Source organism: Sporobolomyces salmoneus, assembly GCF_050403485.1.
Source record: "Sporobolomyces salmoneus JCM6883 DNA, S_salmoneus_JCM6883_v1_ctg28, whole genome shotgun sequence".
Classification (NCBI taxonomy): Eukaryota; Fungi; Basidiomycota; class Microbotryomycetes; order Sporidiobolales; family Sporidiobolaceae; genus Sporobolomyces; species Sporobolomyces salmoneus.
Window position 1 is genome coordinate 155097 of NW_027481135.1, and position 27199 is coordinate 182295.

General features: G+C 48.7%; 7 protein-coding genes across 7 annotated transcripts; 3 read left to right on the plus strand and 4 right to left on the minus strand.

Annotated features, from left to right (window-relative positions):
- Window positions 1-1459: 1459 nt before the first annotated feature.
- On the minus strand, window positions 1460-3296 carry JCM6883_005724 (uncharacterized protein; the record flags this gene model as incomplete). Its single annotated transcript, XM_076632622.1, has 7 exons — window positions 1460-1519; window positions 1596-1812; window positions 1873-1972; window positions 2045-2413; window positions 2481-2735; window positions 2828-2899; window positions 2972-3296. 7 exons carry the CDS (start codon window positions 3294-3296, stop codon window positions 1460-1462), a joined length of 1398 nt encoding a protein of 465 aa, XP_076487420.1.
- A 131-nt stretch (window positions 3297-3427) lies between these two features.
- On the plus strand, window positions 3428-8410 carry JCM6883_005725 (uncharacterized protein; the record flags this gene model as incomplete). Its single annotated transcript, XM_076632623.1, has 15 exons — window positions 3428-3472; window positions 3563-3588; window positions 3650-3793; window positions 4025-4235; window positions 4305-4482; window positions 4555-5017; window positions 5085-5420; window positions 5487-6735; window positions 6803-6870; window positions 6938-7136; window positions 7199-7702; window positions 7764-7935; window positions 8007-8153; window positions 8225-8289; window positions 8360-8410. 15 exons carry the CDS (start codon window positions 3428-3430, stop codon window positions 8408-8410), a joined length of 3858 nt encoding a protein of 1285 aa, XP_076487421.1.
- Window positions 8411-8775: 365 nt separating this feature from the next.
- On the minus strand, window positions 8776-11386 carry JCM6883_005726 (SSH4 family protein; the record flags this gene model as incomplete). Its single annotated transcript, XM_076632624.1, has 5 exons — window positions 8776-9195; window positions 9262-10301; window positions 10366-10704; window positions 10778-11015; window positions 11078-11386. 5 exons carry the CDS (start codon window positions 11384-11386, stop codon window positions 8776-8778), a joined length of 2346 nt encoding a protein of 781 aa, XP_076487422.1.
- A 443-nt stretch (window positions 11387-11829) lies between these two features.
- JCM6883_005727 (bZIP transcription factor) lies at window positions 11830-13768 on the plus strand (the record flags this gene model as incomplete). Its single annotated transcript, XM_076632625.1, has 5 exons — window positions 11830-11893; window positions 11975-12388; window positions 12454-12676; window positions 12748-13593; window positions 13663-13768. 5 exons carry the CDS (start codon window positions 11830-11832, stop codon window positions 13766-13768), a joined length of 1653 nt encoding a protein of 550 aa, XP_076487423.1.
- Window positions 13769-14715: 947 nt separating this feature from the next.
- Window positions 14716-19377, plus strand: JCM6883_005728 (uncharacterized protein; the record flags this gene model as incomplete). The annotated part of the gene is made up of 10 exons (XM_076632626.1): window positions 14716-14797; window positions 14886-14952; window positions 15208-15347; window positions 15418-17096; window positions 17173-17471; window positions 17534-18303; window positions 18367-18515; window positions 18580-18871; window positions 18943-19110; window positions 19172-19377. The coding sequence occupies 10 exons, from the start codon at window positions 14716-14718 to the stop codon at window positions 19375-19377; spliced, it is 3852 nt and encodes a 1283-aa protein (XP_076487424.1).
- A 1056-nt stretch (window positions 19378-20433) lies between these two features.
- JCM6883_005729 (6-phosphogluconolactonase) lies at window positions 20434-21491 on the minus strand (the record flags this gene model as incomplete). Its single annotated transcript, XM_076632627.1, has 4 exons — window positions 20434-20482; window positions 20547-20834; window positions 20900-21145; window positions 21271-21491. The coding sequence occupies 4 exons, from the start codon at window positions 21489-21491 to the stop codon at window positions 20434-20436; spliced, it is 804 nt and encodes a 267-aa protein (XP_076487425.1).
- Window positions 21492-21848: 357 nt separating this feature from the next.
- On the minus strand, window positions 21849-27118 carry JCM6883_005730 (uncharacterized protein; the record flags this gene model as incomplete). The annotated part of the gene is made up of 14 exons (XM_076632628.1): window positions 21849-22088; window positions 22173-22187; window positions 22261-22362; window positions 22438-22530; window positions 22625-22714; window positions 22811-22984; window positions 23060-23398; window positions 23475-23642; window positions 23756-24010; window positions 24095-24262; window positions 24345-24743; window positions 24804-25205; window positions 25267-26939; window positions 27022-27118. The coding sequence occupies 14 exons, from the start codon at window positions 27116-27118 to the stop codon at window positions 21849-21851; spliced, it is 4215 nt and encodes a 1404-aa protein (XP_076487426.1).
- Between the last annotated feature and the right edge of the window lie 81 nt (window positions 27119-27199).

Sequence of the window (27199 nt, forward strand, 5' to 3'; positions counted from 1 at the left end):
GCAAGCTACACACTCTCCCTCCTCCCGTTCTCCCGAGACTCGCTTTTTCCCGAAGTCTCGTCAAATTACCTCACTGGTGTCAATACTTTCAAAATGTAGTTCGATACAGCATGGGACATCGAGCCGCCGCGATCTACGGTGTCAACAGAACCTTCCAACCTCGTGAAGAATAGTCGTTGGTAGCCCTTCGTACTGAGATCCTCTTTTCTTCCTGTTCTTTCCCTCGTGCTCAATAAGGCGTTCGAACGTGACTCTCCATAACTAGACCGAACGAGAGACCGCTTACCGCGAGAGGCTTGACGACTTTGAGTAGCGAGAGGAGGAATCGGGGACAGCGAGTGGGTCGATTCTCTCCCTTCCAGAGTTCTTCGCGCACTTACACACTCGCTCCATGACTACAGCTGCAATCTCTATCTACCTTTCACTCCGATGCGTCATCTATGGTATGCTGCTTCGGATCGTCGACGTCGTCATCGCTCAGTCGAAAAAGAGCTTCGACCGTGAGGGGTCGAAATCAGGGTCCGAGCTTTTTGGCACAATCCGCTTTTTCATCCCTGTCGCGAGCACAAACCTGCGTCCTTGGACTCGCGTGGCGACAGGGACCTCATAGAAGACAGGGCCTTCCTGAGCCGAGCCGAGCGTCGTTCGTTGTGCACAATCTCGTTCTGTGTCTTTTCTCTTCCCTCCTTCCTTCTTCCCATCATGGACGAACAGCAATGCCTTAGGGTATGTCTCGATCACCTGCGCTTGACGTCTTTCTGGTTAAGCTGATCAATACTACCCGCAGGACACTTTCGAAGCCAAAAGGCGCGAGTACGTCGAGGCTATCGAGCAGAAAAAGTGGAACAGAGCGAACAAGATCATCAAAGCTTTGGTGCTCATGGCTCACGACATGCCGCAAGTCAAGTTTCAAGATGGCAATCCGACTCCTGTGAGTCTCCGCGCATTGCCGATTCGATGCACGTGGACCTTGTTGAACACGGTAATTGACCCTTCCTTCGTGTAGCTCATCGTTCACGGAGGTGTAGAATATTACGAGTATGTACCCCAGACAGGCCGCTTTTTCAACGTCGAAGACAACTACGGTCAAGAACCCATCGTCAAAGAGCTTCACATCGACCCAAATTCGTCATACTCGTTTTATCGACGTGGACAGATGCAACTTTCAGGGAGGGACCTCCTTTTGGAATTCGGTACAGCCCATCTCAGTCAGTCACAGCAGCAGCACAGCATGGGACACAGAACCGCGGCGATCTACGGCGTAAACAGGACGACCAGCCTTGTCTAGCTCAAGTGACACCATTTTTTATTTTTCTTCCTTATGCTTTGATCTTGCAATCCGCTTGACGTATATCTTGAGATTTTCGAGAGGAAGATCAGTGTAGAGAATATGAGAAAGAGCGCTATATTGACAACATAATATGGGGATACACCGAGAATGAAGTTGGTTCATTTGCGATCAAAACGTTTCGAATTCATACTCCGCCCACCACTCGTACTTTCGTTCCGAATCGTACCACTACACAGGCAACACACTCATCAGCGTTGGAGACTAATGCATACACTTCAAGCACGAAACGAGAAAGTTTTGTTACCTGACTTTTCTCTCGCTTAAGGTCCCATTCTTTCTCGTGATGCAAACCATCAATCCAACCTTCTTGTTCGACGGCTAGGCAGCTATGATGACCGTAGGTACCGATTTCTCCGTTGTTCTGGGTCGGTTTGAAAGGGTAGTCGCCGGTTGTCGAGGAGAAAGAGGGAGAATTACACGAGTAGAGGTGAACGAGAGGTTGATTCGTTCGGACTTTCAATCTACGGATTCTTGATCGTCAGACAGTAGTGCAGTCGACTGGAGAGACGGAGATGACTGACCTGATTCCGGAGAAAATCGAAGATAAACTCATGACAACATCCCGCTCGAAATCTCGCTCAGGTTTCGAAAAGATCAGAGCATTATCCAGCCCATCACAATCTAGTACCGGCTCTAATGTTGTCAGTTATCGTCTCCTTTCGGTCAAGACGTCGACAGTGCGGGAAAACGAACCTTTTCCACACAATTCTCTCGACCTTTCATCCTCGAGTGCGTCTATCAGCTCTTTCTCCACCCCTTCCCCATTCGAGTAGAAGTCCAACGGTCCTCCAACCTCAACATCCACCAATTCTCCAGTCGGAATGAGTCGCTCATCAACTCGAACTGTTCGATTCGCGTCGATCCAAAGTTTCATTCCCCCTCCTACTCCCTTTCCAGCTTCCGATGCATACCCATCGAGGTTCCAGTAGACGTGAGAAGAGAGTGAGATGGGGGTTCGGACGGGAGAGGGAGACAGAACCTCGGATTCGAAGCGAGAAACGAGACGAGTCGGTGAGGAGAGGAGTGTATAATTAGCGATTGTTTTGACCGTTCCGGGGAAACCTGGTCAAGCAAGTCATGTAAGTCATTCTTGAAAAGAAATCCCGAGACAGGAGGGAGTTATAGCTACCTTCCGCCCCTTGATCGAGTAAGCTGAAAATGATATAACTTCTTCCATGACTCTCGACTTTCCAACCCGCTTTACTATAGCCCCATCTTCCTCCATGTAGAGTCGTGCTTTCACCTTCATTTATCGGCAAATGGAAAGTCTCGTTCGTGAAGGGATCGGTGAAGGAAGACTGCGAGATTCGATTCGCGTATCGACCGACAATTGAACCAAAGTATGCGTAATTGGATTCGTTCAACGCAGAATGAGGATCGCTATCTGTGCGACAGGGAAAGCCGAGAGGGCCTGTCAGAAGAACTCCCAGGAAACCGAAAAGGAGAACAAGAGGAACGCAGTCAAGCGCTACTCACATCCGACGACGACGTCTCTGAATTTGCCATCGCGATCCTTGACATGGAACTCGTTCAGGCTCGCTCCGAGTGCTGTTTAGGAGAAGAGAAGTTCAGTTTCAGCCAAAGAGAGTTTCGCAAAAGAGTTTGACGGGAATAGCTCACCGATAAACACTGCTTTTGCGCTCCTATCTTCGGCTTCAATCTCTAGTCGATCGAATACGTTCACGTTACTTCCGTTTCGATGAATCCACTCTGTCAAAGCAGCGCCGCGAAGAGAATTGTCCGTTGAACCGAAAAAGTTCAGGTGGAGAAAAGCGACCAGACTGAACAAAGCTGCCGGTAGAGAGAGCTTGAGGAGTACTCGCCGTAGGGGCGGTCTTCGCGACGAAGTCGACGCAGGTAGAGGAGGGTAAGACGCTGAAGTTGAAGGAGCGAGGAGGGGAAGTGAAATCGATGATTCGTTTGTTGGCGGATCAGGTCGGACCATGTCCCATTCACTGAGATCGTTCTTGTCGAGTATAGGTCGAATGCAAGCGATTCAGAGTGAGGGAAAGGGAAAGAAGAGGTCGTTGATTCTCTTTCGCTTCCCTTTCACTTCTACATCTGCCACTTCCCAGTATGGCAGCAAAGAACTCTTATTCAGTTCAGAGCTTGCTCACAAAGGTCAGCTACCTGTTCTCCTCTCTCTCCGTTCGAAGTTTGCACTGACCCCACACACCTCATCTCTTTCTTATTCTCTCCCCTGCTCAACAGCTCAAGAACCCAGATGCCGATCTCAGGTAATTTCCCATCTATCTCATCCTCTCCCGCGTGTGGTCGCTGAAGCAATCAGAGGGACAGGTTCATGGCGTTGCAAGATCTGATCAACGAGGCGACTCAACCAACTTTTTCGATCGACGAAACGACGGAACATCAATTGGTAGATGCTGTACTTGGATTGCTCAATGATCCGAATGGAGAAGTAAAGAGTGTTGCCGTCAAAACGTGAGTTCAACTTCCTTCTCCTCTTCGGTATTTCGGCACGACAAGGAGGGTCAGCTGTGGATAGAGTACGACAAGGGTCGAGGAACACAAGGTGGATGGTAACGAGAGAGAAGTAGGGGAGGTACCGACTTTCTCCCCTCTGTCGCTTGCTTCAACTTTCGCGCGTCTCTCAACATAAGCTTGTACTCAGAGGAGCTCGACACTGACACCATCTTGACTCTACTCGAACAGCCTCGCGACCTTGACTCCTTCGGTCAACTCGACCCGAATCCGTACTATCATCGACCGTCTCGTTTCCTTGACCGCTTCAAACGACGAAGGCGTACGAGATATCGCTTCCCTCGGACTCAAAATGGTCGTTGCCGAAGTACAACCCGGTAGCACTCTCGCAACTACTTGTTGCAAGGATCTCGCTCCCGAGGTTTTGAAGCAAGTCACCAACGCAAGTTGAATTCTCCGCCTTTCTCTTTCTTTCTCCTCTTCCGAGCTAAAGACTGCCGTGAATTTGCAGTCTTCCTCTTCGGCTGAACTCTTGATCGATTCTCTCGACTTGCTCTCGGACATCGTTACCCGTTTCGAATCGACCGTTCGAGGTCTTCCTCATTTACAAACGAAAATCCTTCAAGCTTCAGTTCCTCTCCTCGGTCATTCTCGTGCCGCAGTACGAAAACGTTCAGTCGGAACTATTGGTACGTCTCTCTCCCCGTGGTAGAACCGCTCAGAGAGTTACGAGCTCAAATTTTCTCCTTTCGCCAACTTAGCTACTTTGATCCCCACGACTTCATCTTCTTCCTCGCTTTTCCCGACTCTCCTTTCCGACACCCTTCTACCTTCTCTCGAGAGTTCAAACTCCTCGCCGGATCAACTCCTAACTTCGATCTCTCTAATTTCTTCCGTCGCTCGCACTTCCCCTTCCCAACTCGGACCTCACATCTCGACTCTCATCCCCTTGATTCTTTCCGCGATCAGTTCGTCACGTTTCGAAGGAGAAGAAACCGAGATCGAAATCAAAGAAGGAGGGTTAATCTGTCTCGAGAGTTTGGTGCTCAAATGTAAAGATGAATTGAAGGCGAATCAAGGATTGATTGGGGATATTGTCGAGAAGGCGAAGGAGATGTTGAAGTTTGATCCGAATTATGCGGGAGGAGATGATGATGGAGATGAAGCGATGGATGTCGAGGGAGAAGAAGAGGATGAATTGGATGAAGATGATTTCGAGGACGAGTCAGTATAAATATTTACTTTCTCTCCACTCGCGATATGACTGACGAACTTGCATGTGCGCTTGTAGGTACGACGACGAAGACGATACTTCGTGGAGGGTTCGACGTTCTTCGGCAAAACTCCTAGCTTCCCTCATTTCGACCCGACCCGACCTCCTCCCCATGTTCTACAAGTCTGTATCTCCAGCTCTCATCGCTCGATTCGGTGATCGTGAAGAGACCGTCAAGGTGGAGATCTGGGGAACTGAAACGACTCTTTTGCGAGTTACGAGGGAAGAAGTTTTGGGACAAAAGAGAATGATCAATACGGCGGGTATCGTTGAAGCTCATGGATTGGGATCGGCGAGTCCGAGAAGTGGACTCAAGAGGAAGAGGAGTGCAGATCAAATGTCGGATGACGACGGGTGAGCGATTGAGTACTTCATCTATCGAGATGACTTGCGACTGATGGGTTATTCCATTGCTGACAGACCTATCGCTCAATTGAATGTTCAAACCCCGAGTATCGTCAAGTCTATCGTAGGACAACTCACGGCGAAATCTCTCTCGACTCGTCAAGCTGGGTTCGCTCTCCTTCACGAACTCGTCGCTGTTCTCTCGGGAGGCCTCGAATCTCAAATCCCTCTCCTCGTCACTCGCGTCGAAGCTTCTCTCAAGACTACCGACAGTGGACTCTCAGGAGCGGCGACTCAATTGAAGATCGAAGTTCTTTCCCTCCTCGCCCTCTTCTTCAAGACTCATCACCCAAAGACCTACTCTGATGAACTACCGCGACTCGTTCCTCTCATCGTTGCCGGTATCTCGGATCGATTCAACAAGATCGCAGCCGAAGCATTCGTCACGGCTTCTTCCCTCATCCGAGCCCTTCGACCCGTTTCCCCGAACGCTTCAACTCTTCCTCCGGCCATCGTCGCCTACTTGACTTCGATCTATCAAGCAACGATGGACCGTCTTCAAGGTCCCGATGCCGATGAAGAAGTGAAAGGAAAAGGAATCCAAACTCTCGGAACTCTCCTCTTCCACGCTGGAGATTACGCCGCCGGAGACCTTTCGACCGCCTTGTCCTTCCTCCGAGATCGTCTCAAGATCGAAGTACAACGTATCGTTACGGTTCAAACTGTCGGTTTCGTCGCTTCTTCCCCAGTTCTCAAAGGATCCGAATTCGATCAATTCGTACTCGAATCCCTCTCGGAAGTTTCGTCCCTCCTTCGTAAAGTTCACCGACCTCTCAAGATCGCCGCGTTCGATTCGATCGATGCCTTGTTGGCTCGTGCCGCAACTTCTGGAGTTCCCGAAGAAACTTCCGCCGCCTTGTTGCAAGACCTCGAACCCCTCTTGACCGATTCCGACGTCAACCTCCTTCCTCATGCCCTCAACACGGCCGCGGGACTCTTGACCGCCGATCCCTCGGCCGCTTCTTCCCAAATTGAAGAAACTCTCCTCCCGAGGATTTACCAACTCGTTCAATCGCCTCTCGTTCAAGGTCCTTCCCTCGAGGGTCTTTTGCGATTCTTCCAAGCCTACTTGAAAGCGGGAGCCGAACCTGGACCTCTCATCAAACAACTTGGATCGTCGGCTGCAGAATCGAACAAAGGAAAGACGGGAGAAGCGGCAGGAATTCAGAATTTGGTTACGGCGAGTAAATGTATCGGAATGATCGTCAAGGAAAGTCCCTCGGTTGGAGATAGTGTCGCCAAGGATAACGAGAAGATCTTAAAGGTGAGTTCACTTTCGCTCTTCAACTCTTTCACTCGCGAACTGACTGTAAATTTCTCGTCTGACTTAGTCTTCGAAGTCGACCCCTGCTTCTCTCGTACTCGCTCTCCTCACTCTCGGAGAAGTCGGTCGTGTTACGTGAGTTCCGTTCTCGCATACAGCTCGTTTCGAAACACCAGCTGATACATCGGTTCGATTCTCCCAGCGATTTCACTTCTCACGCTTCTACGTTCAAGAAGATTGTCGAACAACTTGGCGCTGGCGCTGAAGATGTTCGTCGATCTGCTGCGTTCGCTGCTGGAAACGTTGCTGTCGGAAACACGGAGCAATTCCTCCCGACGATTCTCGATATCATCGAAAAAGACGATAAGAAGCGTTACCTCGCTCTTCAAGCTCTCAAAGAGGTCAGTCAATGTTGTATTCCCTCTCGACGACTCTCACTGACACGTCCGTCTCTCGAAAACAGGTCATCATTCACTCTTCGCCCGAAGCACTCGCCTCGATTTCCGACACGCTCTGGACTCCTCTCTTCGAAAACTACGACCACGAAGAAGAATCGACTCGCAACGTCGCAGCCGACTGTATCGGTCATCTGACGACGAGTAACCCTTCGAAATACCTTCCTCAACTTCAATCTCGTCTCGGTTCTTCATCTGCGCACGACCGAGCAACCGTCATCGCCGCGTTGAGGTTCACGTTCACGAACGATTCGACGAGTTACGACGAACTACTCGCTCCTCTGATCGTCGAATTCTTCAAATTGATGAAGGATTCAGATCTCGGAGTTCGACGTCTCGCGTTGTCTTCGCTCAATTCGGCGGCTCACAATAAACCCCATCTCGTTCGAGATCATCTTTCGACCCTTCTACCTGAACTATACGAACAGAGCGTCATCGATAAGAGTTTGATCAGGATTGTTGAGATGGGACCGTTCAAACACAAGGTTGATGATGGACTCGATATTCGTAAAGTAAGGCAAAACTCCATCTTGTATCACTCGCTCGATGCGCTGACGCTCCATCTACGAGCAGGCTGCATACGAGTGCATGCATTCGATTTTCGAAAACTGTTTGAAAGAAATCACGATCGAACCTTTCCTCGTTCGAGTCATTGCCGGATTGAGTGACGAAGAAGAAATCAAGAAGATCTGTTACATCCTCATCGTCAAACTCGCCCAAGTCGCTCCTTCCGAGGTTACTCAACGTCAGTCTCCCTCCCACTCTCTCCCCTTTCTCTCTCAATTCTCACTGACTTGGTTTGATTTTCGTGTGTAGACCTCGATGAAACGGTCGAACCCTTCACGGGGCCGTTCAATTTCGTCATGAAAGAAAACTCTACGAAACAAGACGCCGAACGTTCGATCGAACAACAAAAAAGTATCACGAGATGCGTCGCAGTTTTAGGTCGTCTCGCAAACAAAGGTTTGTCCTTTCTCTCTCTCTCTCTTTCGCTCTCGTCGATCTCGATACTGACTTGGCGCTTCTGTTTGTAGACGTCGCCCCCAAATTCTGTGAATTCGTTACAAGCACGATTGAAAAAGGTCCAATGTCGAGCGAAGTAAGAACACTATCCTCTGTTTCACCCTCTAGCCCCGTCACTCACTCGTCTCGTCTTGTATTCGCAACAGTACAAGGAAGCTTTGAGAGCCTCCCAATCGGTTGCTATGGATCTCGACTAATCCCGTTTCTTTTCCTATAACGTTTTCTCCCTTCTAACGAATGACCTCGAATTTTTGTGTCGTTTCTTTCCTGAGCAACAACATTATGCAACCCCTTGAATATAGCTTTCTCTCTGACACGAACGAGGCCCCTTGAGAGACAGAGGACGAAGAGGGAAAGCTACATTTCGATGAGCAAAGAAAACGGTGACGGGAGAAAGAAACAAAGAACCAAGTTGAGATTGAAACACGAAACAAACGGAAGAAAGGAGTGAGAGTATCGTAGAACAACAGAGGAGCGGAGAGACGGTGGGAAACAGTGTGTGAGAAAACGAAAGAGGAGAGGAGATAAAAAAACACGAAAAAAAAGGTCGGGGAATGTCTACTCATGCTGTAGCGTGATTACTCCCGCTCAACCAACCGAGCCAGCTACCTGCACCTTGCGCGGAGTTTCCTGCCTGTTGAGGCTGACCCGGAGCAGGTGAGATATTCCCGTTAAAATTCCCAATCCCACCTCTCCCAGTTCTTCCTTCATACCTCAACGGCGAACTTGATCCAGTCGAAAAGGGACTCAATGACGAGTTATTATCGGGCAGTCGAATCGCGCCTCCGGAACCAGAACCGAATCCAAGTCCTAGTTGAGCGAGGAAAGAGTTGGACCGTGATTCGTGCGCTGAGGTTCGATGAGCTGACGATGAAGAGAGATGACGGGATGATGATGGAAGTGTCGTGGAGGAAGGAGAAGAGGAAGAAGGGTTCGAGAATGCGTCTTCGAGGATTGTCTCCGCGACTCCAGGAGCGTACATCTGCTCGCGACGATCAATCGATCAGTACTTCCCTCATCAGACTCTCAAGAGGGATAGTAGACTCACATGAGGATCAATCGGATGATAAGCCGGAGGACTAACACTCCTAATACTCTCCGTTTCACCCCTTTCCCTCGCTACTTCTCTCAATAACCTTTGTTCGAGAGTTTGTTCAGCGTCGAATCCATCCCCTTCTTCTTCATCACTTTCTTCCTCTTCATCCTCCTCCTCCTCGTGGTCAGGTGTCGTGTCGTCCTCATCACTTTCATCGACTCGATCTGGGAAACGATGAATCGAATGTAAAGAGATGTCGAGTAACCCGGGAGTAGGGGGATTATGAATGTCCTCCTCGTCCTCTCCTTCGTGTTCTCGACCGTCGGTATTGTGATCACTTCGTTCGACCGGACTGACACTTCTCGTCCCTCCATTATTCGATCCGTTCTCAGAAGTCGCCGTAGTATTCGAGAGGTTCGAAGCGTGTCTCGAGTGACGAAGTGGTGAAGGACGGATCGGTTGAGAAGGGGATGCTAAAGCAGTCGCTGCACCTGCTGCAGTCGGAGGTAAATTCGTCGGAACGTTCGATCGACCTCCTCCTCCTCTTCTCGAACGATGAGATCTAGTCGGAGGTGAATGTGGCAAGAGTCTCTGTTGCGCTATCGTCGAAGGAGATGACGATCTTAGTCTAGAAGAAGTTGAAGCCCCGGGTTGATTCGCATTCGCCCTCGAGGACGATTCCAACAAAATCGAACCTCTCTCACTTCCATACGCCGGAGGAGGCGCCAAACTCCCTACCATTGGTGCCAATCCCCATTTCTTAACGTTCGCTTCAATGAACACGAACCCGGCTTGTCCCAAGTTGACGTGAATCGAACAAGCTCCATCGGCTCCGACGGTAGGGAAGAGGTTGTGTTTATTGAATCCGATGAAAGCGTCTTCGAGTCTTTTGCCGTTCCGGGTGAAGAATACTGTGCCGGTTCGAGGACGGTAACCGACTCCGAGGGTGTCGCCTTCGAGAAGAGGAGGACCGTAGGAGGAAGAGGTGAAAGGGTAATTGTGAGATTTGAAACCGTCGGAGGAGTGATATCCTACTGAAAATCGATTCCAACCTACGCGTCCAAACGAGTGAGTATAATCGTCCTGCGTGAGAAGGGGAGAAGAAGTGAAAAGTACCTGGTAATCTGAAACTTGGAAAAGGTTTCGTTGCCAATCCAATCGCTACGTTCGTTCCTTGAGGTTTCTCAAACATTTTCGCCTCCCAATAATACACCTCGTTCAATTTCGGTAACGGTAAATTACTCTGTACGTTACAACCCCCTCCTTCCTCGGGTGCCATTCCGAATCCATCGGCTAAGAAAGTGATTTCGGTTCGAGATTGGACGATCAAGGCAGGGTTCGATTCGTAATCTGGTTCGAAGGACCAGGCGGAAACACCTTTTTCTTGGATCGAGAGGAATTGAGAGAGTGTGATTTCGGTTGGTTGAGAATTCGGGGGATATTGAGTTTGCCAATCTGTGAGAACGATATCAAGAACTAAGTCAGTCATCCTTCCGAATAAGCGACTGGGAGGTAATGCGGTCCTCACCTTTAGCTCTCTGATATCCTATCCTAACGGGTTCCTCGACTTGTTGTAACCATCTCGATTCAACTCCTTGAAATCCTCCTTCTCCATCAACTAAATCCTCCCTCTCTAAATTCGTCGGTCCGTTCTCATCCGACAGTACGATTCCTCTCCTTCGTTTGAGTAGGAGAATGATCAAGAGGAAGATTAGGAAGAGGAGAGTCGTTAGGACGATGATTAATGGAATTACGATTGCCAGAGTCTGCGATCCACTTTCCGTCAGCTCCCGATATTATCGCAGCTGAACAGAGAGAATGAACTCACAGCATCGTTATCCCTTGAACTCGGAGGATCCGGAGGCGTAGGAGGAAACGAAGTCGGGAAATTCCCTCCTCCTCCTCCTTCGTCACCTCCATCTGAAGGTAAAGGCCATTGAGGTAATCTTCCCCCGTCCCCACTCCCATCCTGTAGCAGCGTATCACGGATGAACTCTTCGAGTCGAGAGGAAGGAGTAGTGAAGGTTGATCTTGACCGAGGACGAGGACGAGGATTCCGGATCGGGCGGGGGAATGAACCTTTCTCCTCGTTCACGAACTCGTCGCTCCAGATCGTGGTCGTAGAGGGTAACCTCATCCTCTGTAACTGGACGGCGTCCTTGCTCTGATCGATCTAGAGGAGGTGAGAGGAGAGATAGGGAGGGAGAGTTGATGGTCGTGTGGAGGATGAATCAAGTCGAGACGATCAAGGAAACGAGCCGCGATGTCTTGGTCTTGATAGTCTGACTGTTCCTGTAGTCTACGGGTCGATCGGTCGAAGGTGCAAGCGATGGAGTGAAGTGAACCCTCGAGATCTCGGCAGGGGTCGAAACGAGCTGCGACAATTTCGCCTATCAATTTCCCCTGCTACTTGCATAACTTGGCTAGGAATATGACTAGAAGTACACTCTGACTGAAAGGCAAGTCGATTTTCGGTGAGACGAGTGCGGATCGCTCATGTAATCAGAAACTTCTACCTCTCTCTTGCTCTCTCCACCATTCGATTCGCGCTCGACCTCAGCCCCGACTACAACGACGAGAATGAGTGGACTCGATTGGCAAGCACCTGAATTCCTCTCGAACCCATCTTCCTCCGGGGATGACTGTAAGCCCTCTCTCTCTCCACTCGTTCCCTCTCCACTCTCTTCAGACTCATCGCGTTGACTCGCTCGACTCTGTGACATAGATCTCGCATCATTGAGTTCATTCCTAGATGGTCAAGATTCGAAATACCCTCCAAACCTCTCTCTTTACGGTTCCTCTCTCTCCTCTGGCCTTGGAGGAGCCTCCTCTCTCCCTCCTCTCTCTCACAACTCGGCGAACGCTTCCTCACCTGAACTCACTAGTGATTCGGGAGCTTCCCCGGCGAGTTCAGATGGAGTCAATAATCACGGTTCGAACCAACAATCGACGAGTTCGACTCGTTCGGGAAATGTTCTAGAAACGACTACGACAGCTAGAGCAGTGACACACGATAAACGTAAAGGCGGACCACAAACTACTCAGGCGATCAAAGATAGGAGGTCTGGGAATAGCGCGAGATCGAGTTTGAACGGTCATCATTCTCATCCAGACGGAGTTGAGGGAGAAATCAAGCGAAGTAAGCCACCAGCCTCCTCTCCACTGTCTCTATCTCTTTTGGCTTGCTGATACGCTGCTTGATAGGTGCATCACCGGAAGAAGAAGACGATGGAGGAGGAGGAAAGAAATCTTCAGGAGGGAAAAAGACTTCGGAAAAACGTAAAGCTCAAAACCGTGCCGCTCAACGAAACTTTAGGGAAAGGAAAGAGAAACATTTGAAGGAACTCGAAGACAAGGTTGGAGTTCTCGAACAGAAATCGAACGATCAGGAAGCGGAAAACTCTGCGCTCAAACAATTACTTCAACAGTCAGTTTTCTCTCTCAACACTCTCCCGCGTCACCATCGATTTAGCTGACCCACGACATTATTTTCAATAGATTGAAATCAGAGAACGATCGATTGAAAGTTTTTGAATCGGCATTCTCGTTCAGTTACGATAAAGACGTCAACAATTCTTCAACGATGCCAACTTCTTCCACCTTCGAATCTCGTCCTCCTCTCCCCGCGACTCACTCTTCTTCCTCGAACAACTCGAATCACTCTCCCGACAATTCGTTCTCGTTCGATAATTCCTCGTTTGAATTACCCGCTCCTCATTCGACCGACTTGTACCCTCCCTCGACGACTTCTTCCGCTTTCCCCGGATTCCCGATCACTTCCTCTGCTCCTACGACCTCAGCTGGAGGAGGACCTGGTGCATTCCCCGACAACCTTTTCCTCAATTCTCTCACGGTCCCCCCAACTTCAACCTCCTTCACTTCTTCTGCCGATTCCCCCATTTCACCCGGAACCAACGCTTCTACCTCTTCGACCCGTTCCTCTTCTTACCTCGCGACTCCTCCTCATTCGGTCTCTTCAAGTCTCCCTCCTCTCAACGCTACTCAAACGGATTTATTCGCTTCCTACAGAGATCCTCTCGCGGATCTCTCCCTACCAAGTGCACCATTGTCGACTTTCAACGATTTCGATCAATTATTCGCTTCGACCTCAGGATCAACGGCATTGGAAGATTCAATGGCTCAATTCATTAAATCTCCTTCTCCTCTACCCTCAGATGATTCGCTCTTCAACGTTGGTACGAACGGTCACGTGAACTATTCCAAGGAAGACATTAGGGAGAAGGATGGGAAGAAGATGGTAACGGTAACGGGAGGACCTGATTGTCCTTATGGATTAGTTCAAGGCGAGAAGTATGAATTCGATTTGGATAATTTGTGCTCAGAGTACGCCCACCACTCTCTCACACACGCACTCTCGGGCGAGGTAACTGACCTGGATTGTGTGGTGTTTAGGATGAAACTCAAAGCGACATGTCAGGAAGCGGCGAGACAAGCTTTAGCTTCTGCAATGGCGGAGGACGCGAAGATTTCTGCTTCGGCTTATCCTCAACAACTCTAAATCGCCTTCCAACTACTCCCTTCAGTATCCCGAACTCGTTGCCCTCAGCTAGCTCGAAAACCCTACCAAAAAAAAGGACTTCGTTTTCTCTCTCGTTGCTTGTGCTCCCTCTTCTCTCCCCGACTCGTGTATTTTTCGATGATTGACTTGACTTGAACGTTGTTGATACTATCTGTTTGTAACTCCCTCCAACCTCTATGCCCTCTTCTCTCCGGCCGGCCCTCTCTCTCTTCGATTCGATAGTTTTCGAGAATTTTTTTTTGCTTTTTCTGACCTCTCCCTCTCTGTATCTCTTTTCGCGCGAAAAAAGGATTGACTGTTTACGCCGCCCCACTACTGTCAAAGACCGCTATATTGAGAGTCGCTGGGCTACATAGTCTCTGACCACTGGAAGCGGAAATTGCGATTCTTGCGAAACGGAAGTTCGAATTCTCCAAAACCCAAAATCAGCTTACAAGTCATCTCGAGCCCTCTCTCTCTCTCTCGACGCGACGCACTCTCCTTCACGACAAACACACTCTCTTTCTCGACACAACAACTCGACCGGAAAGAGAAGACGAACGTTTTAGCAGAACCCCTTCAAGCTTTCGAAGTCGACGTTTCTGCGCGTTTCCGACTTTGATCAGCAACTCACTCGAAGGAAGTGATCGAGTTCGGGATAGGGCAAGAATAGAACGCAGTAACGATACAGCAGAAGATCAACACGGTTCAAGGAAGAGGACACGACAGACCTTCGGGGTTCAGTTCGCGTCTATCTATTCTGAATCATCAAACCCTCCCTCCCTCTCTCAAGACAGGGAGCTCCCTGAAGCCGGATCGCCTTACGATATACTCTTACTGATCACCTTCCCGGTATCACACCCAACAATCTCGTTCGGACACGACAGACGACCTTTCTTTTGTTCTCTCCCTTCACCACTCTCTCCTTTCCGTCGCATTCGGCCTAGATGGATTCACCTTTCCCGCTAACGGATCAACCTCCAACATCCCCGAATCCGAACGATGGCAGTGAACCAATAGTTTGTAATGGTCAGTCCTCAAACACGTTTTTCTCCTCTGGACCTTCGATGAAAGACACGGAGAGCTGACGTGATACGAGATGAACGGTATGGGTTAGCTTGTAAGCAAGGGTTGGAGGAAACGGAAGATAATACGGTGGTTAGTTTTGGGAAATATTTGTTTCAGTGAGTTTTCACTTTCTTTCGTTCATTCAATTCCGAAAGAGAGGACAGGACTGACAGTGTTTTCGTATTTGCCGATCAGTGTCGATTGGTGAGGCCATCTCGCGCGTAACCTTGCGCTCAAACTGGGATCTTCTTGATCGCTGACTTTTGTCTCTCCTTCCGAAATCTCGAAATTGTCGTTTCTAGCTTGTGAGTCTCTTCTCTTTTGGCCTGGAGTTCCTCACGTTCATCTGATCACCCTTCACTCGAGTGTAGTCGTTGCGCAAAATGTCACAACCTAGTCGAACACGATACGAACTTGTTGCTGTTATCGGATGGAAGTCCAGTTTGCGAAAACTGTTCTTATATCTGCAGCGTTTGTTCGAAACCGATTCATAACGAAGCGATTGTCACAGGTACAATCACTCTTTCAGCACGGTCAGGGAAGCGTTGCTGACTCTGACTCGATGGGCGATTGTTGATTAGGAGACGAAAGTTATCACGCCGAATGTTTTCGATGTCGATCCTGTTCGAACAAGATCGAGGAACTAATCTTTGCGAAAACGACACAAGGAATCTGGTGCATGTCGTGTCACAACGAACGAGTAGCTCGAACTCGGAAACACGCCGAAGCGAAACGAAGTCGAGGAGCTTCGAGGAAAGAGAAAAGTACTACTGGAGATGGGTCCTCGTCGGGTGTCGGAACGGGCAGTAGCGGATCGACGAAAAGTAGCAGTCGGAGTAAGAGTGAGAGGGAACATAGGGAACGAGAAAGGGATAGGGAGAAAAGTAAAGATAGTCAGAACTCGCATCATTATCACCATTTCGAATCGGATCAACCAGTACCTTCTTCGACAACGACGAATGAATCACAAATTCCTATTCGACCTCTCCCTCCTTCTCCGATGAACAACGGTCTCTTCGCCTCGACTTCTTCCTCGTCTGATCCTTCAGCTTCTTCCTCCCATCGACGGATCAAAACGACTCCAGGAGACGCTCCTCGACACAGTCCTTCTATCGACCTCCCTCCTTCCGGTTCCGCCCAATCTCTCAATACCCTCTCCTCGACTCGTTCGACAACTCCAACGATTCATTCTCGAACTCCCTCGAACCTTTCCGCTCACCCATACGACGAATCATCACAACGATCCCCTCTCAATCCTCCGAGTCTCAATTCGTTGAGAGAACCTACGAATCGTCGACCGTCGGGAGAACATTCCTATTTTAACGAACAACCTCATTCTCGAGGAATCGGTTCGACTTCTCCCGAATTACCTCCTCACGACGCGTTCCGACCCGCTCATTACGATCCTGGAGCTTTGAGCCCGAAATTACCCCTTGATTCTTCGTCTCGACAAGGATCTTTATCAGCTCCTGATAAATCTGCGAATCGAAGATCTGGATTCTATGGACGACCTTCAACGAGCGACGACTCTTCCACGGCGACGACAACGACAAGGACAACGACAACGACAACCGCAGCGACAACGATTCCTCCTGAGTCGTTATTGAGTCGAACTCCTCCGACTTCTTCTTCGACTCCAATCCTCCCTCCTCCTCCACCTCTCCATCAAACTCCTCCAAACGCTTCCTCTCAGTTCCCTTCATCGACGACGACAATAACTCCAACCCACGATTCTACTTCCTCCCCCTCTGCTGGAAAACTTCACGGTTCAATGTCATTCTACGATCCCGATTCCCTCCTCTTCCTTAACGGGATTGGATCGAATCCTGCATCACCGAAAGGAGGTCATCAAGATGGATTAGATGGATTACCTTCAATCTCGATCCCTCGCACATCGGAGGGGGAAGATGAGGAAGAGTTATTGGATAACGAACCTTCTTCGAGAACTCCTCGTAGACAAGGTTCGACTGCTTCTCGAACGACAACGACTCGACGTAGACAACGACCTTCTGGAGATGGATCCTCGAACTCTGGATCGGAAGGGGAGGAAGACTATGAGAGAGACGGACAAGGAGGAGGAGGAGCGGAGGTCGCGAGAAAAGTTAGGGAATCGATTCAATTGGCGAAGAGGGAATCGGATGGACAAAGTCGGGTACATTCGAGTGGATTGGATGTGGAATTGGTCGAGATGTTGTTGAGTGAGTTGGAAGGGACTAAGAAGGAGATGAGTGCGTTACAGAGCAAATATAACGCGTTTAGAGTGAAGTTTTCTGCTTTTCTTCCATCTGTTTCTCGTTGTGTTGTACTAGTACTGACGGTCGATCGCGATCCCACAGAGAGCATCTAGATCAGCATTCGAAGGGTTCAGTATGGCTCGAGAAGAATACGATAAAGAAGTTGCGGCTCGACGAGAAACCGAACAAGAGATGAAACAACTTCGAACGAAATTCCTCGAACAGGCGAAACGGTTAGCTCAAGTCGATCAGGAACAGAAACAACAGGAAACTCTGAAGAGACGGTCGAAAGATTTGAGGAATAGCGTCGTCGGGATGGAGAAACATTTGAGTCAGTTGAAAGCCGAAGTCGCACTTTCGACGGCTCAGGTTGCAGAATTAGCCGCTCTCGGGAAAGATGAGTACGTATCTCCCTGCACTCTCTCTCGTATAAGCTCAAGCTGATCATTCCCTCGTTGCTCAGGGCTTCAACTTCGACAACCGAACGACCTACTTCAGTTCAAGCATCTCACGATGAACTCGCCGAAGCTCTCAACGCTCGACTCGAAACCGTCAAAGATGTCCATCGAGACGAGATCAACGGACTCTTGGCTCAAAAAGACGACCTCGTTCGAGAACTGTCGGAACTTCGACAACTTCGAGATTCTCTCTCGGAAGAGAACGCGGCCCTTCAACTCCGAAACGCCGATCTACACGAGAAGCACACGGAAGCGACGAGACAGTTCGATACGTTACAAGATCAAACGAGTAAATTGAGGTTATTGTCTTCGCCAACTCCGAACGCTTTGAATGGAAGATCGGGTCATGGTCACGCTCATACTCCGAGTAGTTCGAGTTTACTCTCGAATTTCACTTCAGCATCAGCATCAGGAGGAGGAGGAGGAATGAACGCTGGTCGTTCACCACTCGCGACCGCTCGAATGATTGGTTCTCCTTCAGAATTGAGCGAATCTTTTCGATTCGCGAAACCTGAAGCCGTTGAAGCTTCGACTCGGAACAAGTTCAAATGGGGTAAAGGAAAGAGTACGACTAGTAACAACAACAACGATTCAACTTCGAGATCGATGCCGCCTCCGCCAGTTCCAGTCGCGAAATCTCCGACGCTCGCGAGACAAGGAGGAGGAGGAACGGTCGATCAGAAACATGCGTTCCAACCGGTTAGTATCTTGAGACCGGTGAGGTGTGATTACTGTGGAGACAAGATGTGGGGTTTGAACGAAGTTCGATGCGGTCGTGAGTCGAAAGAGCCGCTTAGCAATTCTGATCCAGTCGCTCATCGGTTCGTCATCGTCACAGTTTGCGGATCGTATGCTCACGCGAAATGCTCTGGTTATCTTCAAGGAGGTTGCGGTAGTGGAGGAGGCGGAAACTACAGCTCTTCGTCAAATCAAGACGATACTCTGAACTTTACTCCAGTTGGACCTCCAATTTTCGGAGGCGATCTCGTAAGCTTCTGCGCTGCTTCTGTCTGACTTTACGATCGACTGACTCTCGTCTTTGTTGACGCAGATCGTTCAAGCGAAATCCGAGAATCGTGAAGTTCCACTCGTCGTAACGAAATGTATCTCAGCAGTCGAAGCGTACGGTATGACGTACGAAGGAATCTACCGAAAGACTGGAGGAATGGGTCAAACGAAACTCATCACTCAACATTTCGAATCTAAACAAGATTTCGATTTACAAGATCGAGACAAGTTTAACGATTTGGCCGCCGTGACGAGTTGCATGAAGAATTATTTCAGGTCGTTACCGAATCCTCTCTTTACGCATGAGTTGCATGAAGAGTTTGTCGCTGCTGCTGGTGAGTTTCTTTTCACTTTCAACCATCCCTCGAGGAAAGTCGTTGAACGTGTAAATGTCGTTCGCTCGCAGAACTTCAAGATCTCGAATCTCGGCTCCAATCCCTTGAGAAAGCACTCCATAAACTCCCTCCGATTCACTTCCAAACCGCTCGACTCCTCTTCCAACATCTCCATCGAGTTCAACTCGAAAGTTCAGAGAATAAAATGACTTCAGCAAACTTGGGAGTCGTCTTTGGTCGTAAGCCCTGATCTTGCCTCACGTTTCGGCTCAGTCACTGATGCGATGCTCGTACGTGCAGCTACGGTACTGCGATCGCCGGTCGCGGCGCGAGAATGGTCCGATATGGGACCGAAAGCGAAAATCGTTGAAATCCTCTGCGATCACGCGAATAAACTATTCGGTCCTTCCACTTCTCCCAGCGGAGACTCTGGACAAGTACAGCAACAATCTCAACAACCAGGAGGAGGACGTTCTCTACCTTTACCTCCAAGTGACGGCTCCTAGGTTCTATTTTTTTCGCAAACTGCATTCTATTTCTTACCCTTTGTCTCTGCTTATCCTCACCTTTCTCCATATACCCCAACTCATCAGCTTATTTTCAGGTTCTTCTTTCGCTCATTTCGCGAAGAGGATTGATTGTCTTTCTTAGTTCGGTATTTCATCTCGCTCGATTGTCGTTTTCCTCTCTTATCCTTCATTCAATTCGCCCTGCTCTGCTGCAAATACATACCATATGATTTCCCTCGGAACCTACTCTACTCGTCACGAATGGCAGGTCTCCCAAGTTTGGAAGAAGTCGTAGCAAAAGTACGAGGAACGAATGAAAATGTCAGATTTGAAAGAAACGAAATTCTCGCGACAAGAACAGTCTGCTGACGAGTCGCATGTGAGTGTCTCTGAGAAGATGTAGCAAGCGAGCCCTCTACCTCCACCTCATCGAATCCGACTGTCTCGCTCGCGCGCAATCTTACAACTCGAATTGATCCGTGCAGAGAATTTCTCACTTTCGCCCGCTTAGCATCCCCATCAATAGCCTACATTGGGCTGAAGTAGAATACGCGATGTCATCAGATCGCTCGACGAATGCCGGGATATGAATGGTGGTTTCGGTTTGGAAAGATGCGAATTCGACTTCGAAAACGAAAACGAAAACCATTGAAAATTTCTTCTCGGCGAGGAAGCGAGAACCTCTCAGAGACGAGTCCCTCCCGCGCGACAGCTATCTAGTAGCTAGCGAGGAGCACAGTACCTTGTGAGATAGAATCATAGCGAGATTGAACCCCGGTCGTGCGCACTGTTGACGAGTTTTGCAGGGAAATCGTATTTTCTTTTCTTTTGAGTTTCACTATGTTTTGGGTTGATTTATTTCTACCTATGACTAGACTACTACTCACGAGAATGAGGAAATGGAAGTCTCAAAGAAGCGAGAGAGGGGGAGAGAGGATTGACAGAAGGGACGGAACCGAGGGAGAACGAGATGGTAACTTTAAACAGAAGAAAGGATGGATGGAAGATAATCGCGTGTAGAGATGGGAAGGGGAGTGAAGAGTGAGAGTGCGTTTATAGTTTGAAGTTTGATTGGAATTCAGTTCGTTCGTATTTAACCAATCTATTCAAAACCACAAAATCGTCAGTCTCAACTCCGTCTCAGATCAAAGGTTAGTCGAACTTACTTGAGAGCAGCATCATCCGAAAAGAAGTAAACCCTTCCCGGTGAGATAACCTTGACCCTACTACTCGGTAATCCTTCCTCGGGGTGATCCAAAACTTTTTCCATGATTTCTTGTTTCCCTTCCCCAGTCGAAACGAACGCGACCCTATGAGCGTGATTCAATACGGGGTATGTGAGGGTAATTCGAGTAGGAGGAGGTTTAGGAGAATCGTCGAGCCAGGCAACCCATCCGTCTTGTTCGTTGAGGAGAGGGTGTCCGGGGAAAAGGGAACAGGTGTGTCCATCAGGTCTAACCAACACACTCGAGACGTTAGTAAGCACGGTAACAAGGGGAGGAGTAAGGAATAGACTTACCCAATTCCAAGTAGAATCAAATCGAATCTAGGGAAAGCGATCGAACTCGACCCGACGAAACTCGCGACTAATTGTTTCTCGTAATCATCCGCTACTGCTTCAGGATCATCTAGTTTCGTCGTATCGATCACGTGAATGTTTTGACGAGGGATGGGAACTTTCGAGAACAAGTGTTCGTCGTTCAACGCAAAGTTTGAATCTTCGTGATCCAATGGGACTACTCGTTCATCCGCGAAGAAGATCTCCCTGTACATGCACTCATCGTCAGCACTCGCACCAGCATAGTGGAGAGCAAGGGAGAGCGAGAGAGAGAGAGAGCGAGAGATCACTTCTCCTCCCTCCGAACTCCCCTGAAAGAGAGCGAGACTAACCATTTATCCCAAGAAACATCTTTACGTTCAATCAAATTCTTTCCCAACACTTTCGGTAAACTCCCTCCAGAGATTGCGAGTTTGAAAGTCGATTGTTTCTTCAACGCTTCATCTTGAGCCGCGAGGACGAACGAAGCGAGTCCTTCCGAGAGGGAATCGGTATTGTTGAAACCGTACAAGACGGGGGCGGTAGCTTTCTTCGAGGGTGCGTCTTCTGCCATTTCGAGAGCTAAGAGATGATGAGATGAGGAAGAGGATGAGATGAAAGAGTCAATTCCGAGAAGCACCCTTGACACGTGGGAATCAAGTCGAGAGTTAGCTTACGACACTGTGTTCAGTGAGAGGAGGAGGGGTTCTGGAGAGGTTCGAGTGCAAGTGAGCGAAATCAAGCGAATCAGGAGTTCCAACTTCTCTCCCCCCAGATTTCTCGACGACGATGACGATGAGAGTCAAAGTTCCCATTCTTTCAAGCGGAAACGCACGGAAAGTATCGATGATTACAAGCAAAGACAAATCGACGAAAGTGAACTAGAACCGAGGCGAGAAAACACAGAGAGGGAGGTCGCGAAAAGAGAAAACTATCTTTGTTGATAATAACCTTGAGACGGAGGGGGAGGGGGAGCGTATCCACCTTGTTGAGCTTGAGCTTGAGCGTACTGTTGTTGCTGTTGCAAATGAGCTTGAGCTGGAGCTTGGGCCTGCATTTGCTGTTGCATTTGATGAGCTTGCCAAACTGCGACGGGTTGTCCGTTGTAAACGAATCGAGACCAGGCTTGATCGAATACTTGACGAAGGAGTAGGGTATCTTGATAGACGATCTATGAGGGAGGCGAATCAGAGTCAGCCCCCGTGCGAGGAGACAGGGGACAGAGAGGGGGAAGAGAGAGAAAATGAAAACTCACACTTCCTTCGTCATTCTGTTTTCATCGAAAGGAAAGGTTCACATCGATCAGTCTGCGGTGAACGTAGCTGATCAGAAGAGAAACTCACATAAGTCATCGCATTCTGAAGCATCAAATAGATGTCATTCGCGAAAGCGTTACAATCAGGATACAATCCTTTACTGATTTTCTTCTTGATCTCTTTCAATGACTGTTAGTCACGGTTTCCGCGACTACATCAGTTTCTCTTTATTCACGAGAGTGATGTAGCAGGAAGGAGACTGACGATCGGGTTTCGAATCAACAAGTAATAATCGGCGTAATCTCGTTTGTTCGGTAATTCGTTGAACAATCCAGTACATTGATGACCGTAAGTGGGCTACGAGAGAGAGCGCGTCAGTGAGCGATCGGACGCGGTGAGTAATCGGATGCGAAGAGCAACAGAAAGAGGGGGAGGAGGGAAGAAGGCTCACGTTATCGAGGTTCTCCATTTCCGTCAGAATCAACTCGAAACAATTCGCGAGTTGTTGTTGATACGGTGACAATTGTACTTTTCTCCTCTTCTACTCGAGCGCGCACAATACACGATCATCAGTTTTCTCGCTTCATTCGACGGAAGACGTCGAGAGGAGAGTATAGAAGGGATATTTGAAACTCACTCCACCACCGGCCGAAGAAGCAGTATCTTCGTTCTCTCTCCCCCGTTTCTTCGAATCGTTGTCGTCTCCCGAATCGCTGAACCCACTTTCGCTAGGTTTAACCGAAGCGGCTTTACTCTTTCTCGCGCCGCGAGTTTTCCTCCCTCCCGCTTCATCTTCATCTTCTTCCATCGTCTGGACACTCAACAAGTCCCCATCAGTCTCCATTCGACTCGGATGAGAGAGATCAAGGAAATGAGCTGAGCTTACCTGTAACCATTGTTCCTCAGTCATTCCATCATCATACATAACCTCTTTCCTTCTCCTCGTTGAACCTTCCGGTTGTTCATCCGGTTCAACTACAGCTTTCTGATGTTCCATTCGATAAACTTCTGGCAACTCGTATTCCTGAATCAACCTCTCTGGGAATTTCCCGGTATTTCCAGCGGCGAACCAAGCCGATTCTTCAGCTTTTCGTCGATCGAGATCCATTTGACGGAAGAGTTGTCGTTCTTCTTCGGTACGGGCGATAGCTTCGTTAAGGATATCGGCTTCGTCGGCGTCGTCATCGTCTTCTTTTTCTTCGTCGTCCGCTTCGAGAAGGGCTCGCTGCACGCTCAATCACAACTATCAGCTACCGAGCGACGACGATGAAGAGGGTAGATGAGAAGGAAAGGAGACGTACGAGGAAAGCATCACGTTCTTCAGCAGTCGATTTGTTATCGTATCGACCCGCTTGAATAATTTTTTTATCCATCTCAATCTTCTTCGCCGCTCCTGCCATGACATGTTCTTCGACTGAACGTTCCGTCACTAATCGTAAGATTCGTACTTCCTTCTTTTGACCGATACGCTATCAACAAACAATCAAAGTCAAACTTGAGTCAGTTTCGGGTTTCTCGCAACCAAATTCTCGCTCCTCATCCGAGAACGAGGTGAAGACAAGCGAGAGAGATGAAGACTCACATGAGCACGATCCTGAGCCTGTAAATCCTGATGAGGATTCCAATCCGAATCGAAAATAATGACCGTATCCGCCGTCTGCAAATTCAACCCCAAACCTCCCGCCCTCGTCGAGAGAATGAAAATCGGATACTGAGAATTCGGTTCGTTGAAGAGTTTGAGGAGAGAAGAACGATCTTCATGTTTCGTCGTTCCGTCGAGACGTAAGTGTTGAATTCGACGAAAGTTGAGGTAATCTTCGAAGATTGTCATGACGGTCTACTCAAATCACTCGGTTCGTCAGCTCTCGATGAACACAGCAAGGAAGATAGAGGGAGAAGTAGGAGGAAGGAGGAGACGTACGGTCATTTGGAAGAACATTAAAACTCGATGACCGGTAGCGAACAATTTCGGCAAGATTCGATCCAACAATTCGAATTTCCCTGCGACTCGATACAACGTCGCATTATTGAGTCCCGTTGGATCGATCGATCGTTCAACCGCTTCGAAACAGAAAGGATGGTTACAAATCTAGCGCATCAAACGTCAAACGAACGAATCAGTCGAGAACCAGAGGAGTGTGAGACTAGGAGGGAGAGTGAGCGGGACCGACCTTTCGTAACTGCATGATTTGATTCTGTAATCCTTTAATCCCCGTCGCTTTCTTCTTATTATCATCATCTTTACCCATTTCCGTGAAGATCATTCCATGTTCCTTAATCTGTCTCGTCAACTTCAACTGCAGACTCGACATTTTACATTTAATGACCCTTTCGACTTTATCCGGTAAATCGGATTCGACATCTTTCTTGAGTCGACGGAGCAAGAAGGGACGGAGAACTTTGTGAAGACGTCGAATGATGAGGAGGGATTCTTCTTCGTTGATTTCAATCTTGTCTTGTCCTCCAGTGTTGGCAAAGGGGGCGTTGAACCATTCGTCGAAAGATTTGACGGAACCGAAGATCTTGGGGAGAACGAAATTCAAGAGTGCCCATAACTCGGGGAGATTGTTCTAAGCGAGCGAGTCAAGTTCGAGATTCACGAGAGAGAGGAGAGGAGAAGAGAGACGTACTTGTAGAGGAGTACCAGTTAAGATGAGTCGATACCTCGAACTATAATAAGTCGTCAAAGTTAAACTCAACTTACTTTCGGCATTCTTCATTCGATGTCCCTCATCGATAATCATATGTAACCATTTGATCTTCGCCAACAATGGTCGATCCTTGATGATATACTCATAAGTCGTGAGTAAAACTTGAAAGTTCCCTTGTCGAATTTCATGTTGAGCCGATTTTCGTTGAGTCGGAGTACCTTTGTAACTGACGACTCGAACTGAAGGGGCCCAACGTTCGAATTCGGAGATCCAGTTAGGCATCGTAGAGAGAGGGACGATGACGAGGTAAGGACCGGGTTGTTTCTTGTGTTCGATGAGGTACGTGATTAATGCGAGAGTTTGAACGGTTTTACCCAGACCCTGAATAATCGCACAACTCGATCAGCTCACGTTCAATAGAGAGAGAGTGAGAGGGACGTACCATCTCATCAGCGAGAATTCCATTAACGTGATTGTTATAAAGCGAAACCATCCATTCCAACCCTTTCAATTGATAACCTTTCAATTCACCTCCAACCAAAATACTCGGTTGTGCCGACACCGTTTCCTTAATCTTGTGCGCAACGTTGTAGTAATCGACTTTATCTTTATCCTTCTTTTCTCCTCCCTCTCCTTCCTCCTCAAAGACGGGTTGAGCACCAAACCTCGTTTCATCAACAGTTTCCGGTTCCTCCTCTTGATTCGTTCCTCCTTCCATCGTACTGACGACTGCTCCTCCTCCTTTCCCTTTATTCGAAGCGGCTTGTTCGAGTTGAATCGCATCGTTTTGTTGAACCGCAACTGCCGTCGCCAAAGAATCGAGGAAAGTATCCGTTTGTCTCAAGAGATGAGTAATTCGAGTATCCTTCGCCGTATCGATAAGCTTGAGGTAACCTTCCTCGTCGTCCGCTCGTAAGGCCTTGAGACGTTCTTTAGAAACCCTTTCTACTCGCTTCGCTTCCTCTTTCTCGGCTTCCGTATGAAACTTCAATAAACTCTTTCCTAGCTTTCCGAATTTCGATTGATGTCCTCGATGAGAAGTCATCATTTTGACTCCATGATCAACGATCTCTTGTAAATGATCCAGGTGTTTCTGTTTCGTCTTGAGTTCCCTTTCCAACTTTTGTTTCTTTTCCAATTGTTCGAGAGTTTTAGCGTCTCGAAGGGATTGTTTCCGACCTCTACGGAAGAGGGTACGATCGATTGGAAGGAGGAGAGAAGTCGAAGGTTGAAGGGAAGTTACGAGAGATTCTCGGAGGGTTTTTTGTCGAGAGAGGAGCGAGAGGGATTTCAATTCGATGAGGGCGCGAATCTTTGCTGAGGAGAGTTTATCGATCGTAGAAGAGGAAGAAGAGGGGGAGGAAGAGTCGAGAGTGGAAAGGGAGAGAGAAGAGGAGAGATCGGACTGAGAGAGGTTCGAAGGGAGATCTTGAAGTTCTCGAATTCGCTGTTGGATTCGTGCTTCGATGTAACGGTTACGTTCGTCCAGGATCGTTTGGGCGTCTAATCCTTTCGGTAACAACGTTGGAATGAGTAGTGTCGTTCTACTCGTCGAAATCGGGTCGTTCGAGGAAGTCGAGGTTGAAGTGAGGATTTGTTTCGGTTCAAGGAACGAATTGAACGGATAAACGATCGAACTTGGATCTTCGACTTGTTCCAACGGATCTTCTTGAGCCAACAAACGTTGTTTCTCTTCCTGAGCTACTTTGAATTCTTGTTGAGGATCAAACTCTGCTCCATTCGAACCACCCGAACCGGTCGAAGTCGAAGCTGCGGGTAATTTTTGTACGAATTTGATCGCTTCGGGAGGGGAAGATAGGGCGAGTTGAAGTTGAGGAGGAATAGGTTGGTTACGAGACAAGAGTTTGAAGGCGACGATTTGACATTTGAGAGAAGCGACTTGTTCGGGAGTGAACGAAACGATAGGAGGGGAAGGGGATCGAGAATCGGGATTGGTACTCGTAGATGGATCTTGGGTCGATGCAGCTGCTTGAGCTAGTCGTTGTTGTTGTTGTTGGGCTTTGAGTTGGAATCCGAGAACGATCTTGTGCAATTGTTTCAATTCTGTACTAGAATCGACCGAGTGACCTTGACTCTTGAGTTGTTGAATACGCGCTGTTCACTCGATCGAGTCTGTGTCAGCGAGTTGAGTCGGGGAGGAGAGGGAGGAGAGGAGAGGAGAGGGGAGGTTATTTACTGATGATCCCACGTAACGTTTCCTGAGTCTGAGCAGAAGGTGCCGAAGGTAGCGGTGGTGGTACTGTTCCTCCTCCTCCTGGTGGAACCGTAGCCATCGTCGATTCGGGTCGGATGAGATGAAGGGAAAGAAGCGACGCGCGCGATCTTCTCTCTCTCTCTCCTCATCTCTCTCGCGT